Genomic DNA, 17,664 nt, shown 5'->3' with positions numbered 1-17,664 from the left:
ATATAAAGGAACTACAGAATTATAGTTCACATTTTATTTCTCCCTTTGCATAGACTACACTTTTAAACGGTTTAACTCAATAGCTCGTCATTTCATAAAAGAACAAGTACACTGTAATGGCCCAACTGAAAATCCGCTATACTAAGTAAGATACATCACACATACCAAAGCCTATTTTTTCCCTGTAACTCACAGCACTGGTGGCATAGAATGTGGCAGCAATGATGAGAAGAAAGAATTGCCCCATTGCCCCATTCTCTGTAATTAAGTTAATTTTACTTTCAGAAATAGTCTTCTAACTCCATTATTGGAGCTGCCCCAAGGTGACAGCTACAAACACAGGCATCCACTGGAACAGGAACTCAGGTATGGCAGCTGACCCTGAAGCAGCCTGAGGTGATCAAAGCAGACAACTTAAAAGCATTTTGCATATAAAAATTTCCAAGTACTGGTTACACAGGTGTCTATACTTGGTGACACAGGTGTATCAAGCTGTATAATTACAACCAGTACATTTCAATTAAAAAGTTAATTTTTAAAAAGCCCAACTGCCAAAGGGCTCCTATTCTGATCTCAGGAAGAGATGATATGTCTATCATTAAATTGGCCAATTATCCTGCTCCAGAGCTTTTGGGCCTGGTCTCATCTATCTTCACATAACTGATGAAGGCAGCAAAGGAGAATCACAAAATATACTAGGTGGTCCAGTTTAATGGTTTACCTTTGATGGTTAACTTCCAAGCTAGGAGCTGTACCACTGGAGGGTTGACTGTAGCCTAGAAAATGAATTTTCCCCCTGCTTGAAGAATCCAAACAAGCTGAGAAGGTTGCCTAACCTGACAAGGGCTTCACTGTACATCTTATCTTCATTACACCAGACAAGACTACCAACCAATCCAATCTTCAAGCCTCCAAGTTTCTCATCTCCGAGTCCTCAAGAAAAGAGCACCCTTTTCCAACATACCATAGAACAAACTTGTAAACAGCTTCGGGTCAGAGGTTAGGCCTGGCCTCCTGCTTTTATAAATAACGTTTTGCTGGAACAGTCACACTCATTCATTCATTTATGGCTGCTTAGCTGTGACAGAGACGATATGGCTCACAAAGTCAAAAAGATGCACTTATCTGGTCCTTTATGAAAAAGTTGGCTGACTCCTATGATAATTATTATGTTTACCTTGGTTTTGGCCTTTAATTTTATTTAGTAGGCACAGGGAGAACCAAAAAATCATTCAATATGCAACAGTTCACAAGAAGTTTAGCTCAAACATGAGATTCTATTCAGTGCATCTGAATCAAAATATTACGAGGATCCAAATGAGTGATTATGTGTTCCCCCTCCCCCGCACAAGATGTGGAGGCCTGCAGTACTGAAGCAGACCCCTTTTCCTACAAGTAGTAACAAAACTGACTTATTTGTATTAAATGAAGAGATGAGATGACTTGGCAACATTATAAAACCAGGACAATCATCAACTATGTTGTTTTACTATAGAGAAGTATTTCTAATTGATATGATTCTTTTCAGAGGGCACCGAAATACACAAGATACAAATGATTGCTTAAATACTTTTCTTCGTGCAGCTAACTATAAACTCATTGCTTCGATGTCTGTTGTTCTCTATATAATTTGCAAAGTATAAGAACATGATATTACAACTTTTTTATGTTTTATAAAGGAGTCTACATAAAGCATTTTTCTTCTTTTTTAAGTAAAAGATTTTCTTGCATGTGATTCAGGATGGTATACAGAACTCGTATGGCCTCCTGAAATTCCACAGAAATAAAAGTACAGAAATACAAAAATTAATAGTCCTAAAATAGCGTGTGTAAAGGAGACGGGGAATGAAGTACACTCATTAGGAATTAAGAAAACTTCAACAAATTCCTGGCAAATTTCTGACGAACAAAAAGCAAGTTATAATGTGGAGGTTGGGCTTAGGGTGTGGTGTGAGAAATGGGGCTATAAATGAGAATGACTTAAAATTCTACATAAAAACAAACAAAGCTACTGTAACAAATTATCTCTGCCCACCCACCCCCAACCCAGAATACAATCAAACAAAAATTTACCCTGGGCAGGGGACTTCCCTGGTGGCGCAGTGGTTAAGAACCCGCCTGCCGATGCAGGGGACACGGGTTCGAGCCCTGGTCCCGGAAGATCCCACATGCCCCGGAGCAACTAAGCCAGTGCGCCACAACTACTGAGCCTGCGCTCTAGAGCCCACGAGCCACAACTACTGAGCCCACGTGCCACAACTACTGAACCCGCGTGCCTAGAGCCCGTGCTCCGCAATAAGAGAAGCCACTGCAATGAGAAGCCCGTGCACAGCAACGAAGAGTAGCCCCCGCTCGCCGCAACTACAGAAAGTCCGCACGCAGCAACAAAGACCCAATGCAGCCATAAATAATTTTTTAAAATCTATTAAAAAAAAAAATTTACCCTGGGCAAAAAGAGAGCTATTCGCTAAAGAAATGTATTAAAATGTCTGATAAAAGCCAAGTCTTCTTGTATGGGTACTAAGACCCCAGAGTGAAGTCCTCCATATTCTGACATTTGGGAGCAACTCCCACCAGAAAAACACTCTATCCACTCACCCTATATCAGGGTTCTTAACCTGCTGTCCAGAGACGGCTCCACCCCGCCCTGCCCCTGGCCAAGCGTCTATGGATAGAATTCAATGAACTTGGATAGTAATAAAAATCACACATTATTTTCATCAACCTCTAAATTGACATTTGGCATTTTCTTCTGCTTTGAACTACAGCAAAAAACCACAGTAGTATTAGCAGCAGCTGCGACTCTCACCACTAGAAATCACAGGCACTTTCATATATTATAGTTATTGCAGACCTCAAAATATCTTTTATGTTCATCACTATGTCAAAATTACAATAATTAGACCTAACGCTGGATCTTATTATTTAGTGCATTTATAAAGAGCATATTACTCCCACCACATTTGTTCTTTAATATTTTGATAACTGTTTCAATAAGATCAATTTCCATTATAATCCAACATATTTTATACACTTAAAAACATTATTATGAGGGGCCCATGGGCTTTACCAGACTGCCAAAGGGGGTGCATGGCACAAAGAAGGTTAAGAACTACTATGCTGCTGGAAACCTAGAGATGCACACAGCCCACTCACATACTGAATGCCCCATCAGGCTTTCCATTTAGAAGAAAGGCCTATGGAGACATAGACCTACCAAAAGACCAGCAAAGAACATCCATCAGCTCTCCAGGCCTTTCTTAAATCAAGAGACATAAAGAAAAACAAAAGCTAATGATGAAATCTAGAGCAGTGGTCATTAAAATATAACCAAGGGCCAAATCTATCCTGCTACCTGTTTTCATAATAGTCAGCAAGCTAAGAATGGTCTTTACATTTTTTAAATGGTTCGGGGAAAAAAAATGAAATAACATTTCATGACACGAGAATTATATACAATTCTAATTTCAGCATCCATAAAGTTTTATCAGAACACAGCCATGCTCACTCATTTACGTATTACACCGGCTGCTTTCAGAGCTGAGCAGATGCAAAAGAGACCGTAGGTGGCTGTGGCTCTCTCATCACTTTACACTCATGCTCAGCATACCATGAATTTCAGTGACAGGTATAACGTTTTAATAAATAAATAAATAAATTTATTTATTTATTTATTTTATTTTGGCTGCTTTGGGTCTTCATTGCAGCACGCGGGCTTTCTCTAGTTGCTGCGAGCTGGGTGCGCAGGCTTCTTTGTTGCGGTGCGCAGGCTTCTCATTGCAGTGGCTTCTCTTGTTGTGGACCACGGGCTCTAGGCACGCGGGCTTCAGTAGTTGTGGCTCACAGGCTCTAGAGCACAGGCTCAGTAGTTGTGGCGCACAGGCTTAGTTGCTCCGTGGCATGTGGGATATTCCCGGACCAGGGCTCGAACCCGTGGTCCCCTGCACTGGCAGGAGGATTCTTAACCACTGCGCCACCAGGGAAGCCCTGACAGTTATAACTTGACAGCATGTTGAATACGTCACATATCACCAAGTCATGATACTTTTTTGTTTCATTACCAGTGCACACCCACCATGTCAAAACATGAAAAGCAGACTTTGAATGCCATGCATTTAAGACACAGTAAAGTGTGGATTATTTTACTGTCAAATTAGATGGCAAAGCATTACGGTTATTACACAATGATACTACAGCAGTGTTGAAGGAACACAATATATGTTGACATTATTGACAATATTAAGCATTCATCACAATAATCCCAACTCACAGGAAGCCATGGTGAGAAAAATTAGAAAATTTAAGCAAAATATCTCATCACAAAATTATTTCCTCACAAAAATCAAAAATGAAAATGAGGTTGCAATCAAAGTAAGTTTCTGAGTGGTTCATTTGTTAGCCAAAGAAAGCTGATGGTGTGTTAATTAAATCATGTTTGATTGCAGCGATTGAAGAACTGTCCAGAGAAAAAGTTGTTTAAGAAAATTGGCCTTTTGGCAACAACAGTTTCTCAAAGACGTGAGGAAACTGGGAGAAACTCTGACAACTAAAAAAATAAGACAAATGATATCAAGTGGTTTTCCTTGGCTCTTGATGAGTTGACAGATGTTACTGACATTGCTCATATCACTGTGCTGTCCAAAGTTAAAAGAAGAAGCAAGATCTCTATTCTCACGCAAATTTGCAGTAGATTTATCTTCCAAGCTCAAACTACAGTTCCAGCAGTGTTTTTCAGATTTTAATATATATGCAAATGAAATCGCTATTTCAAAATCCATTTAACTGTGCAACTGAGGAGTTATTACCTAACCTTCAATTGGAAGTAATTAATCTGCAATGTAATGACATGCTAAAAGACAAATCTCAAGAGAAAAATCTAATAAAGTTTTAAAAATGCCTTCCAAGCAATGAATATACTCAATAACAATCATGCTGGTGAACTGATAAGAGTTTTCTGCAGTACCTACAGTAAAAAGACACCTTTAAAGATGAGATGTAGAGTCTAATTACAGATCGGCACTAACAGATGAATCTTTGCAATCAATTTTGATAGGGAATACTAACTTTGAACTCCAGTTAAACAAATTATTACCCCAAAAGAAGAATCCCCCCGTTCTCATTAGTAAACCTGTACAACAAAAAACTCATTTATTATTATATGTTAAATTTTGTCAATAAAAATGCTGTGGAAATTTGTTTTCTCCCACTTGTTATACCAGTAGCTACATTCTACCCTCAATTTTGCTTTTCGCTTGCAAAGCCTATCCTTTACAGAAAATATTTACTGACTCCTGATCTACAGAATAAAACAAAAAAGCAGGAGAAAGAGAAAACCTGATCCAGAAGAAGCAAATACAATTCAAGGAAAAGAAAAGAGCACAAAAAATTTTAAATAAATACACAAAGATATCAAGATGGTATATTTTTTTTAAATGCTAGAAAGCTATAACAACAGAATAAGAAAGAACTCTTGATAATTATGATTTATGAAATGAAGATAAATAGAAATAGAGGAAATGTCTTAGAATATAAAGAAAAAAGGCAAAGAGAATAAAAATAGAAGATATTCCCTGTACATGAAGGGTATGAGTAAACAGTCTCACCAAACACTTAAGCACAATGACTGAAAAAAGATTCACAGTCTCTAACAATACCAAAAATAAAGAGAAGACTCTGAAAGCTTCCAGGGAGAACAGGATACTTAACAAAGTAACTAGAATTAGATTGCCAAGACTTCACACTAGCAACACTGGACAGTAGAAGAAAATGGGGCAATAAGCTCAAGCCTAATTCTATTTCAGCCAAATTACCTATCAGCTATGAGAATAAAGTCAAGATATTTTCAGAAATGTTACAAGAACTCAAAAGTTTAATTCCATGCATTCCTATATAACAATGTATGCCAGCTAAATGAGAAAACAAGTTAGAAAATGGTGCTTAAAAAAAAAAGAAAAAGGATGTAACTCACAATAACCTCATCAGACACCTAGCAATAAATCTAACAAAAGGTATATAAGATGGAAGACATCTACAAAGAAAATTATAAAACACTGCTGAGGGCTTCCCTGGTGGCGCAGTGGTTGAGAGTCCGCCTGCCGATGCAGGGGACATGGATTCGTGCCCTGGTCCGGGAAGATCCCACATGCCGCGGAGCGGCTGGGCCCGTGAGCCATGGCCGCTGAGCCTGCGCGTCCGGAGCCTGTGCTCCGCAACGGGAGAGGCCACAACAGTGAGAGGCCCGCGTAACGCAAAAAAAAAAAAAAAAAAAAAACACTGCTGAGATAAATTAAAGAGGAGTTAAAGATTGGACAATCCAATATTCTAAAGATGTCAATTCTCTTCCAAATGACCTGAAGATTCAATGCATTCCAAAGTGAAAATCCCAACAGGATTTTTTGTGGAACTTTACAAACTCTTTCTAAAGTTTATATGGCAATGCAAAGGGCTAAGAATAGCTGAGACAGTTAAAGAAAACAACGTGAGAGGACTTGCTTATTTGATATCCAAACTTATTATAATAAAACTGTAATAATCAACACAGTGAGGTCTTGGGGGGAAGGGACAGACATATAAACCAGCAGATGAGACGAGAGAGTCCAGAAACGGACCCATCAGAACACAAACACTTGATTTTTCACACCAATGACACTGCAGACTCATGGGGGAAAAGACAGCTCTTTCCCCCCAATGAATGGTGCTGGAACAATTGGGTATGATAACGAAAAAAAAGTAAAACGAAATTTGTCCCCTCTACCTCATAGTATACACAAAAATCAATTCTGGGTCATTATAAACATAAATGGGAAAGAAAAACAACAAAACTTCTAGAAGACACGGTAGGGAAATATTTTTATTACCTCAGGATATTTAAATAAAACATATAAAACATTAACTATAAAGGAACAGATTAATAAATTTGAATACATTAAAATTATAAACCTTTTATCAAAAACTGTCATTGACTGGAAAGACAGCCACAAAATGAGCAGATACTTGCAACACACAATCCACAAAGAAGGGGAAAAAATCCCCTATATCCAGAATAAAGAAAAAAATGAAAAAAAGACTTAAAGTGGCACACAAAAAAGGCAAATCCAAGTTGGACAAACATGAAAAGATGCTCAATTGTAATCAAGCAAATGCAAACTAAATAACAATGAAGGTATCTCACCAGATGGCAGAAAATAAGAAAGGTAACAAATATCAAGTGTGCAGCAGTAGAAATACAGCCTCTCATACACTGCCTTTGGGAATAAAAATCAGTAGAACCACTCTGGAATACAGTTTGGCATCATGGTAAAGGGAAAGATGCTTGTACTCTAAGACCCAAGAGTTCCACTCCTAGGTAAACATAGAATAGATGTGCAGCAGGATACAAGTGAGAGACGTAGCAGCACTGCCCATAACCCCCAAAACTGGACATGAGACCAAATGTCTACCAACACCAGAACCTAGTATATTCAAATAATGGAATGCTATGCAGCTAAGAAAATGAACAAATCAGTATATGCCCCTTGTGTATACTACGTATATACTACATGTATATATCGTGTATACTATGATCCTTATAAATATAACGTTGAGAAAAATAAGACAGCAAAGAGCACATACAACACTATTCTATTTCTATAAAGTGCAAAAACAGGCAAGAGAAAACTGCATTCTGAAGCGTGACAGCATTAGCAGTAAAACTGTAAAGAACAAGGAAGTGATTAGTACACAAGTTCGGACAGTAGTTATCTCCAGGAGGAGAAAAGGGAATACAACTGAAAAAGGAGGCATCAGAGGCACTGTGGGTAAAGCTTTCTTGACTTGCACAGTGGCTACTTGGGTGTTCTCTTTTTAATTAGCTGTGATACTATACATTTATGTTTTACACACTCATAAGTAAAGAGCCTGGCCTGAAGTAAGCCTACTTAGAAATAATCTAGGTATCCATCTTCTCACAGTATTGTTTCTGGGAAACTCCTTAAGATAATCGTAGAAGGCTGTACCTGCCTATCTCCTGTGTGGTGTTATACACGGACTGGGGAACTTTAAGTGGGCATGAAAGACTGGGACCTACATGACTAAAATAGCATAAAAAGGGTGTGGGAAACCCAAACTGCAGTTCCTTGGTGTCAACCACAGCTCTCGTCCACAGCAGCCATATATGCCCCAAAGGGCAAAAGAAGTTATGTACTTGGGTAGCTGAGAGGCTTCCTGAGATGAAGATGCTGTACCTGCTGGATTTTCTGTCCTGCATCCTTTTATAAAGCTGAGTATAAGAATATCGTATTAAAGCCCATGTGTGTCTTGTGAGTCTCATTGCCAATTTGAACCCATTCTTTTGCAGTGCGTTAAAATTCACAATAAAAAAAGTTCAAAAAGAGAAAAAGCAAGAAAGGAGCAGATATTGGTGTTGCTGTGGGTGGACTGTGTCCTCCCCAAATTCTTATGTTGAAGTCCTAACCCCCAGTAGCTTAGAATGTGACCTCATTTGGAAATAGGGCCATTATATGTATAATTAGTTAAGATGAGGTCATTAGGGTGGGCTTTAATCCAATATGGCTGGTGTCCTTATAAAAGTGGGAAATTTAGACACAGACGTATTCACACAGGGAGAATGCCCTTCAAACATGAAGGTAAAGATCAAGATGATGCTTCTGGAAGCCAAGCCAAGGAAGACCAAAAATTGCCAGCAAACCAACCAGAAGCTAGGGCAGAGGCATGGAACAGATTCTTCCTCACGGCTGTCAGAAGGAACCAACCCTCCCGACAGCTTGCTCTTGGACTTCAAGCCTCAAGAAACACAAGACAATAAATTTCTGTTGTTTAAATCACCCAGTATGAGGTACTTTGTTACGGCAGTCCTAGCAACTGAATACAAGCTTCAAGCTATAAATCACTACGGTTAGTTAAGTTTAGCAAATCAAAATTTTTAATTTAATTTGAAAAGAAAGAAGTTTTTGAAACCGTTAACAACCATTTCAAAGATAGGGGAAACCAAAATACAGACAATGCACTAAAAACAGTTCATGTTAAACAACAAAGCTCTTAAATGATTAATTTTTTTTTAAGTATAACAAGGTTTCCTTTGATATAAGTAACCTGGTCTCAAATGCTGACTAAAAGGAGACAAAAAGGATCCCTAATCAACTTCTCACATCCATTTCTGTCTGTTTTTTCAATACATCAACTTAATCTTACTTTTTTGGAAATTTGCTCACACTTCAGTTTTACTTTCCATTTTACTTTCTCTTCTTGTGTTTCTTCAACTTCTGTATCATCTATTTCACCATCGATTCTGCAGCAAAAATATCAAATAACACAAGGGTTTTTCAACATGAAAAGGGTTCATACCACAACATTAAAATTCACTGCTTTGGTTTACCTTCAACTTGCCCTCAAAGAAATTCCAAATTCAAAATCTACCCCAAATATTCCAGAGAAATAAGGTACAAAATTAGGATGAGTAGTAAATGTCAACATATGTTTATGAGTAAACCGCAAAGCTGAAACTTTATATTACATAACCTTAACGTTTAACTATTAGCAGCTATAGAAATCATCCATTCACTCAACAAATACTGAGTATCCTCCGTACACCAGGCTCTGGACCTTAAATCCTGGAATACAACAATGAAAAAGACCTTGTTCCTGCCTTCTAAGAACTTTCTATCTACTTGGGAGAAAAAAAGAAAGCAACTTCAGTATGGTGTGCTAAGTATCAGTGCATACATGAGGAACACTTAACCTAGATTTGGGGGCCAAAAGTTTTCCTAACCTAAAAGATACGTAAGAATTAAAAACAAAGAGGAATGTCAGGGAAAAGAGCATTTCAGGTAGAATGCAGGGTGCCTTCCGAGGTCAGGAGAGAACTCAACTTATATTCAAGTGGGAAGATGAAAAAGAAAAGTTGTGGGGAGGGGGAAGGGTAAGCTGTGACAAAGCGAAAGAGAGGCATGGACATATATACACTACCAAACGTAAGGTAGATAGATAGTGGGAAGCAGCCGCATAGCACAGGGAGATCAGCTCGGTGCTTTGTGACCGCCTGGAGGGGTGGGATGGGGAGGGTGGGAGGGAGGGAGATGCATGAGGGAAGGGATGTGGGAACAGATGTATATGTATGACTGATTCACTTTGTTATAAAGCAGAAACTAATAAAAAAAAATAAAATTAAAAAGAAAAAGAAAAGTTGTTTTCAGGGTCATTAGGATCGAGAAGCTGAACATGCACAGATACCATCTGAGATGACTACTTGAGGTTATTCCAGCAAAACTAAAAATAACCCGAGAAAGATGAAGATGGGAAATAAAAGAAACAAAGAAGCCAATAAAGTGTACAGGTAAATCTAAATAATGGTTGATGCTACAGACACAGAAGTCTGAAGACAACTGTGTCTCAGCAAGTAGTGACCAAGAGATAAAAGCTTAAGATCTGAGTTGCACACCAGATAAAGGCAAGGACTAGGCAATGTGTATGTTCTCAAAAGAACATGTTGCGAGTGGAAAGGCACTGCTAGCACTGGAATGTGAAGAGTGGTTTTGTGCTCCTTTCAAAGTTACAGGAGGAGCTCAGGCTTCACAGCCTCATCCAATCCAACAGTTTACGACGCCCATCTGTCCCTAGTCAGAGCTTCAGTCACGTCCATCAGATGAGAGACCAAGGTGTGTGCCTTCTACAGAGGCCATCGTTACAAGAGCCAATAAACCAAATGCTGGGGACTTTCACTGTTCTAGTTTTCAGTTAATGAATCATCTTACGGAGTAGGAAGCAACCTCTCCTTAGGCAGAGCAATAATGACCACAGCAGCAATAACAGCAGCAGCTGACTCTTGCATTACGCTTACTCTGTGCCAGGCGCTGGTCCATGCACATTACACACATCAGAACAGCCCTATGACATATATACTATGGTTTAAAAGCCCATTTTACAGATAAGAAAACGGAATACGGAAGGCTTACGTAACCTGCCTAAAATCTAGCAAATGGTGGAGCTGAGATTTGAGTCCAGGCAGGCAGAGCCAACTTCCTATTCAAAATATGCACCTGGATATCTACTAGACAAAATCTCAATATATCCAAAACTGAACTTTTTTTTCCTTTTTTTTTGGCCGCGCTGCACGGCTTGCGGGATCTTAGTTCCCAGACCAGGGACTGAACCTGCGCCACGGCAGTGAAAGCGCCGAGTCCTAACCACTGGACCGCCAGGGAACTCCTCAAAACTGAACTCTTGATCTAATCCTCCTGCAATCTTAAACAGCAACTCCAACCTTCTAATGATACAGACCAAAAACCTTGAAGTTGACCTTAACTCCTCTTAACTTGCCCATCCAATCTGTGAGGAAATAGTTTATCTTCCAAATATATCCTTACCTGACCACCTCTTGTTGCTAAAACTACGATCCAAGCTACTCTGCGCCCCACCCCCGTTCTACTCTCCACATAACCAGATGGTCCCACTAATATGTCACTCTCGGCTAAAAACCCTCCAAGACCTCTCACCTCCCTCAGGGTAGGAGCCAGAGTCCTTATTACGGCACCTACAAGTCCCTACACAAGCTGCCTCCCTCTCCGCCCCCCATCCCAATACCTCTCGAGTTCCTCTCTTCCAGACCCACTATTCTTACTCCACGCCAGTTGTCTTTCTGGCTACTTCGCTCCCAACACCCCATCACGGCTAGCTCACTCCACCTCAGGGCCTTTATATGGAATACTCTTCCCACTAGATAATCAACCTCTCTCACCTCCTTCAGGTCCCTACTCAAATATTAATTATCCATGTTATTAGTGAGGCTTTCCTGACCTCCGTTCCTTAAAACACCTACCTCCTCCCTACCATCCCATCCTCTCTTACCTCCCTAAACTGCTTCCATTTTCTCCGTGGCAGTCTCAATGCCTTTTTCAACCTAAAGGAAACAGTATATCCCAATGGAGTTCGCTGCTCTATTATGGTCTTTACGATCTTCCGACGTAAATCAGGAGACTCTTTATCCCTCACCGCACCTCTGTTCTACCCAAAAGCGCCTACCTAGCACGTGTAGTGAGAATGACAAATGATCTCTGTCCCCTAGGAGCTGACTGCCTGCAAGGGCAAAGCGCTATGGGGCCGCAGGCGGGTTTCCACCCGGCCGGAGGGGCCGGGGCGCAGAGAAAGGGGAGCATCCCGGGCCTCCCTGGCCGTCTGGGCCCCGCCGCTCCCCCCGGCCCAGGCTCCCGGCACCGCTAGCCCCGGCGGCCTAGGAACCGGGCCCCATCCCCGGCTTCTAACCCCTGCCCCGGAAAGACCTGTGGGCGCCCGGCCGTCGCACCGGCCCGGCCGGCCCGACTCGCTCCCCGCGGGACCTGGCGGCCCTGCCTGCGCGGTCTCCCGAAGGAACAAAGGGGCGGAACCTAACTGCATCCCCTGGTTCAAAGCATGAAAAAAACGGGGGTCACCTTTGGTCAGAGTCCGTGGCGGGCTTCTTGCCGAGAGCCGGGTTAGGGGGTTTGGAGAAAAGATTCTCAAAATCCATCATTCTTGTCAGAGCCCAGCAGCTACCGAGGAACAGGCACAGCGCGAGGACAGCGCCGCGCACCACGAGAAAGACGCCGCGCACCACGGGCAGGACGCCCCGCGCATGCGCTTTTCCATCCCCGCCTCTGCGCATGCCCGCTCTCGCCCCCGCCCCCACGGTCCTGCGCAGGCGCTGTCCTCCTTCTGGCCGTTTGCGTGTATACTTCTCGACACGTTATCTCAAGTATTTAGTAGAATTTTAAAACTTAGTCCTGCTTTATTTCCCTTTAGTGAAAACTCTTCGATCGAAGTCACAGTGTTTCTAAGGCATGGTAGCTGACGTTTATTTGAGCGCTCACTTTGTACCAGGCATCATTTCACATTTTTGCTCACCTAATCTTAACAACAGCCCTCTAAGAAATACACTGTTACCTCCCACATTTTCAGATGAGTAACCAGAGCGGTGGACTGATTTTGCGACTTGCAGACTCTTTACAATCTAATGAGATTAAAATAAAGATGGCTTTAAGGCCGAAAAGTCCACTGAAAGTACCACGTGCTAAGAGAAATGTGTGGAGGGGGTCCAAAGGTTAAAAAAAAAATTGATTTAAATTAATTAATAAGTAGGTAGGTAAAATGTTTTTAAAAGACGCCCAGACTTTAGGAGTGGGGTCCGGGCATCAGCAGGTTTTGGGCAGTTCCCTAGGTGATTCCAAGGTTGAACCTGGGCTAATTCAACAGGTGGGCTTAAGAATGATCAGAGCCAGCTGTGTTCCTGACCTGGGTAGGCGTCCCTCCATTTCTTGTTCCCTGTTTTGTTTTTTTGCTCTGTGTGTTTTTTTTTTCTTTTGGGGTGGGTGGGGGGGTTGTCTGGGTTTTTTTCCCATCTTGTTAATGAGAATGGAAATGCTTGTTCTTCTTTCCTCTCAGACTTGTAGTAAGATCCTGAGAGAAAAGAGTTGAAAGGCTTTGAAAAATATCAACCACAGAATACACCTAAGATACTTGTTTTTCCTCGTTCTAAGTCTCTGCCACAGTGAGGCCTTGGAGTAGGGTTGCCAGATATCACAAATAGAAATACAGGAGACACAGTTACATTTGAATTTTGGCTAAGCTACAAATAACTTTTTTACATTTTAGTAGGAGTACGTTCCAGGCAATATTTAGGACTTATACATGTATACGAAACGCTTGTTTGTATTTTATCTTGGCGCCTCTTTCCCTGCTGCAACTAACAGGGGTGAGGGCCCTGGGCTTTTCACTGGAAGCTGCACACCTGTGGGGCTACCTTTGTTTGGGGGATTTTTTTTGTTAACCATCATTGTGAAGGAAGGCATTTCTAAATCTCTGATTTAAGAGGTGGGTCCTGTGTAACCAGCCCAAGCCAATAAAGGGCTGTAATGAGTGGTTGCCCCTCTGCTCTGCCAGTCACTGATTCTCACTGAGTGGAGAGCTTGCTTTTAAAATTCAATGAAGGAATATCCATTTATTTAGATTTTCTTTCATTTCTTTCATCAGAGGTCTGTAGTTTGCCTCATATAGATTATGTACATATTTTGTTAGCTTTACACTTCAGGGTTTTTTTTTTTTGGTACTAATGTAAATGATTTTAAGTTCACATTTCAGTTGTTCATGGCTAGTAGGTAGGAAAGCAATTGACTTTTGTATAGTAACCTTGCTTTAATTGCTTATTAGTTCCAGGATTTTGGGCCAATTATTTGGAATCAGCAGTTGCCAAGTGCTGGGTTGGGGGTAGGGTAGGGAAGGGGGAATGAATAGGAAGAGCACAGCAGATGTTTAGAGCCAGGACACTGTTCTGTACACAGTAATGAGGGCCACGTGTTGTTATATGTCTGTCAAAACCCATAGAATGTACAACACAGAGCGAATCCAATGTAAACTGTGGATGTTAATGTATCAATATTGGTTCAACAATGGTAACAAATATACCAAACTAACATAAGATGTAAATAATGGGGGAAACTTTTTTGGGGGGGCAAGGAAACTTTGTACTTCTCAATTTTTGTATAAACCTAAAAGTGCTCTAAAACAAAGTCTATTAAAAAACAGTTGATAGGGGCTTCCCTCGTGGCGCAGTGGTTGAGAGTCCGCCTGCCGATGCAGAGGACGCGGGTTCATGCCCCGGTCCGGGAGGATCCCACATGCCACGAAGTGGCTAGGCCCGTGGGCCATGACCGCTGAGCCTGCGCGTCCGGAGCCTGTGCTCCACAACAGGAGAGGCCACAACAGTGAGAGGCCCACGTACCAAAAAAAAAAAACAGTTGATGGGGGCTTTTCTGAAATGAAGATGCCCAGGGTTAGTTGGGGGGAAAAAAGTGGGTACTAAGTGCCAAGAGGATTCAGAAGAGAAAAAAGCACATTGGTTGGGAAGGCTTCTTAAAAGGGGTATATTTGAGCTTGGTCTTGAGGTAATTTCCATTCGAAGAGATGAAGTTAAATGGGCATCACACGTGGAGAGAAATGTATCAAGGCAGGAAAATAAAGTACAGTCTGAAAAATGGGGAATTATTTAGTTTTGCTTAATATAATGCCAGTATAAGGGAATCGTGGGGTAAAAAACCTCAAAAGGTAGGTTGGACCAATGATAGAGAGCCTGACTTGCTTCTCTTAGTGAAGGACTATTTGACTCCTGGCAGGAATCAGGGTCCACTTCACAGACAAGACAAGGGAAGTCCTTTGAAGCCAGACATCTTCCCAGAGAAGCTGTACTTTCCCCTGTTGTTTATATTATTGGCAGTCACCTTCTTTTGTACATGAATCATTACTAAAAATTAAGAGGGAAATTGAATTAAGCTACCTTTAGTATCCTTTCACTGGAGGAAAGTGCTGTATTTCAAAACTCAAATTATAGGACTTCCTGGTGATCCAGCGGTTGAGACTCCACGCTTCCACTGCAGGGGGTGCAGGTTCCATCCGCAGTCGGGGAGCTAAGATCCCAAGTTAAAAAAAAAATTATTACCATACATACTTTTTCACATAAAATGTCCAGCATACAGCAAAAGATAACCAGGCAACCAAAGGAAATTAAAGTGATAGGTTAAAAAAAAACACACACACACACAGGAAAATCAGCAAGCAAGAAAAACTTACCTGCAAAGGCTTCAGATACTAGCCTTTTCAGATAAAGACTATAAAAAGCTATACATATGTTTGTAGATTGAGTCCCAAATGGCCAGTAGCAAAAATGATTGTAGTGGTTATGAGTATTTCATGCTCAATTTGATATGAATGTGTATGTGCACACATACATGCGTGTGAAATATAAATATGTATATTTTACATAATATATGAAATCTTCCCCTCTCCCGTTCTCCTATAACACATGATATATTAATAGTAGTTCACTTTATATCTCATGACTCAAGTTATTTGATATGAAAGGAGTGTGACTGAGCTAAAGGAAAAACTAGAAGAATAAATATCACCCAAAGATGGAAAAGAGAGTTTTTATCCTTTTTAGGGGAAAGGGTGAACATGTTTTTGGCTGAACATTGTGTAGCTGCATCATAATAGGCAAAGGCATGACTTTACTATTGTTGTTATTCTGGATGGAAGTTAAGTATGAGTTAAAGTGGTACATATGGGTGCCTAGTTGAAAGGTGTGTACTTGGTGGTTTTCTAGTGTGTCATCTCGGCTGGGCTGCTCTACATTTTGCAGGATTCCTATCCTTGCATGTTTCCAGTTAGAATGGGCTATCAGAGAGATTTTTGCACAAAATTTGGAAGGTGGAAGTGAAAGAGCAGTCATATTGTTTTTATACTCAGGAAGTTACTGCAGGGGTGACAGATGCTGGTGCAACACATGCACATTATCATTTACCTGCTAGTTCACCCTGCTGAAATGGGGCAACAATCAGACCTTCAGCTGACACACTTTCTCACAGATCTTCCTTCAGCTTCTCCAAATTCTGGGCAAGGTATGTTTAGCTCCATGATAAAAGGCACAAGATTCTCCTTCAAAGCACCCACATCATAAAAGTTGGATGTGGTGAGAGACTAATACAGGTTCTAGTTTGTCCTTAAGGGTTCCAGTTCATTTCTACTGTCCTTCTTTACATCCAACTTCCCTTCCTGAACCCGTGCCTTGAAGATCTTAAGTTCTAGACTCAGACAAAAACTTTACAGAGATTATTTTAAACAGTTCCCACAACTGTATAAGACCAACTGCCTGTAAACGTATCTATCTCTTAGTGATTCTGCTTCTCTGACTGAACCTTGATTAATAAGACACTCTTTAATAGAAAACTAGACAGGGTGGAAGAGGAAATTAGTGAACTGGAAGACAAGTCAGAAGAAACTATCCAGAGAGACCTCCCCACCTTTAAAAAAAGAATCTACAAAAGAGACTATTAGAAATAGCAATAATAAATCAAAATGTCTAAATATAATTAACTTTAATCACGAGAAGAGAAAGAGAACAAGGCAGAGGAAATGTTTGAAGAGAAAAGGCTAAGATTTTCCAGAACTGATGAAACATAGCAATCCACACATCAAGACACTCAACAAATACCTAGCAAAATAATTAAATGAAATTCACGCCTAGACACATCATAGTGAAACTGCAGAAAAGCAGAGAAAAATTTGAAATCAGCCACAGAAAAAACAAGTAAATGTGTCAAAAAATTAGATGGATTGATGGATGGATAGAGGGAAATATAGATAACTAGTAGTACACTAAAGCAAATAGAGTAAAATATTAACAAAGTAACAAGAAACAGAAAATTGTAAGAAACCACTGGGGATCCAAGGGTAATGGTGGAGTTTACAGGAGGAGGTGCTACTTTGAAATGTTGTCCATGGTGTGTGTCTTGAGCTTGGGATGGGGGCAGCTTGGGAGGTTCGTGGGAGGAGAAAATAAAAAATAAACTTTTCTGAAACAGAATCACGGACATTTGAGAGAATTTATATTTTCTTAAGCATGCATGGAATATTTATAAAAATTAATCATGTACATAAAGCATCAATACATTTTAAAGAATAGATATTATATAGACCATGCCCTAGAACACATGATAGTTGAGCTAGAAGTTAAGGATGAAAGCTTTGGGCTATGAATTTCAGAGCAAGAAGCCAACAGGAGCCTGTGTTTATAATGACTTCTGTGAGCACTTGCATCAGTCTTGGACTCCTACATCCAGATATATTGTAATTAAAGAAACTTAA

The 17,664-nt window shown here is 40.6% G+C and overlaps 1 protein-coding gene across 2 annotated transcripts in view; it reads right to left on the bottom strand.

The window, feature by feature from the left end:
- ZC3H8 (zinc finger CCCH-type containing 8) overlaps positions 1-12,584 on the bottom strand; it is a 34,032-nt gene extending 21,448 nt beyond the window's left edge. For both annotated transcript variants that reach the window (XM_079720403.1, XM_079720402.1), the window contains exons 1-2: positions 12,423-12,584; positions 9,190-9,286 (exon numbers count right to left, since the gene is read on the bottom strand). In XM_079720403.1, coding sequence (XP_079576529.1) covers positions 9,190-9,286; positions 12,423-12,502 — 177 coding nt within the window. In that variant the 5' untranslated portion in view covers positions 12,503-12,584. The remainder of the gene's footprint in view (positions 1-9,189; positions 9,287-12,422) is intronic.
- Between the last annotated feature and the right edge of the window lie 5,080 nt (positions 12,585-17,664).

Source organism: Hyperoodon ampullatus (assembly GCF_949752795.1).
Source record: "Hyperoodon ampullatus genome assembly, chromosome: 15".
NCBI classification, from domain to species: domain Eukaryota; kingdom Metazoa; phylum Chordata; class Mammalia; order Artiodactyla; family Ziphiidae; genus Hyperoodon; species Hyperoodon ampullatus.
Note: the sequence above shows the minus strand (reverse complement) of the source record. Positions and strands in the feature narration are given on the sequence as shown.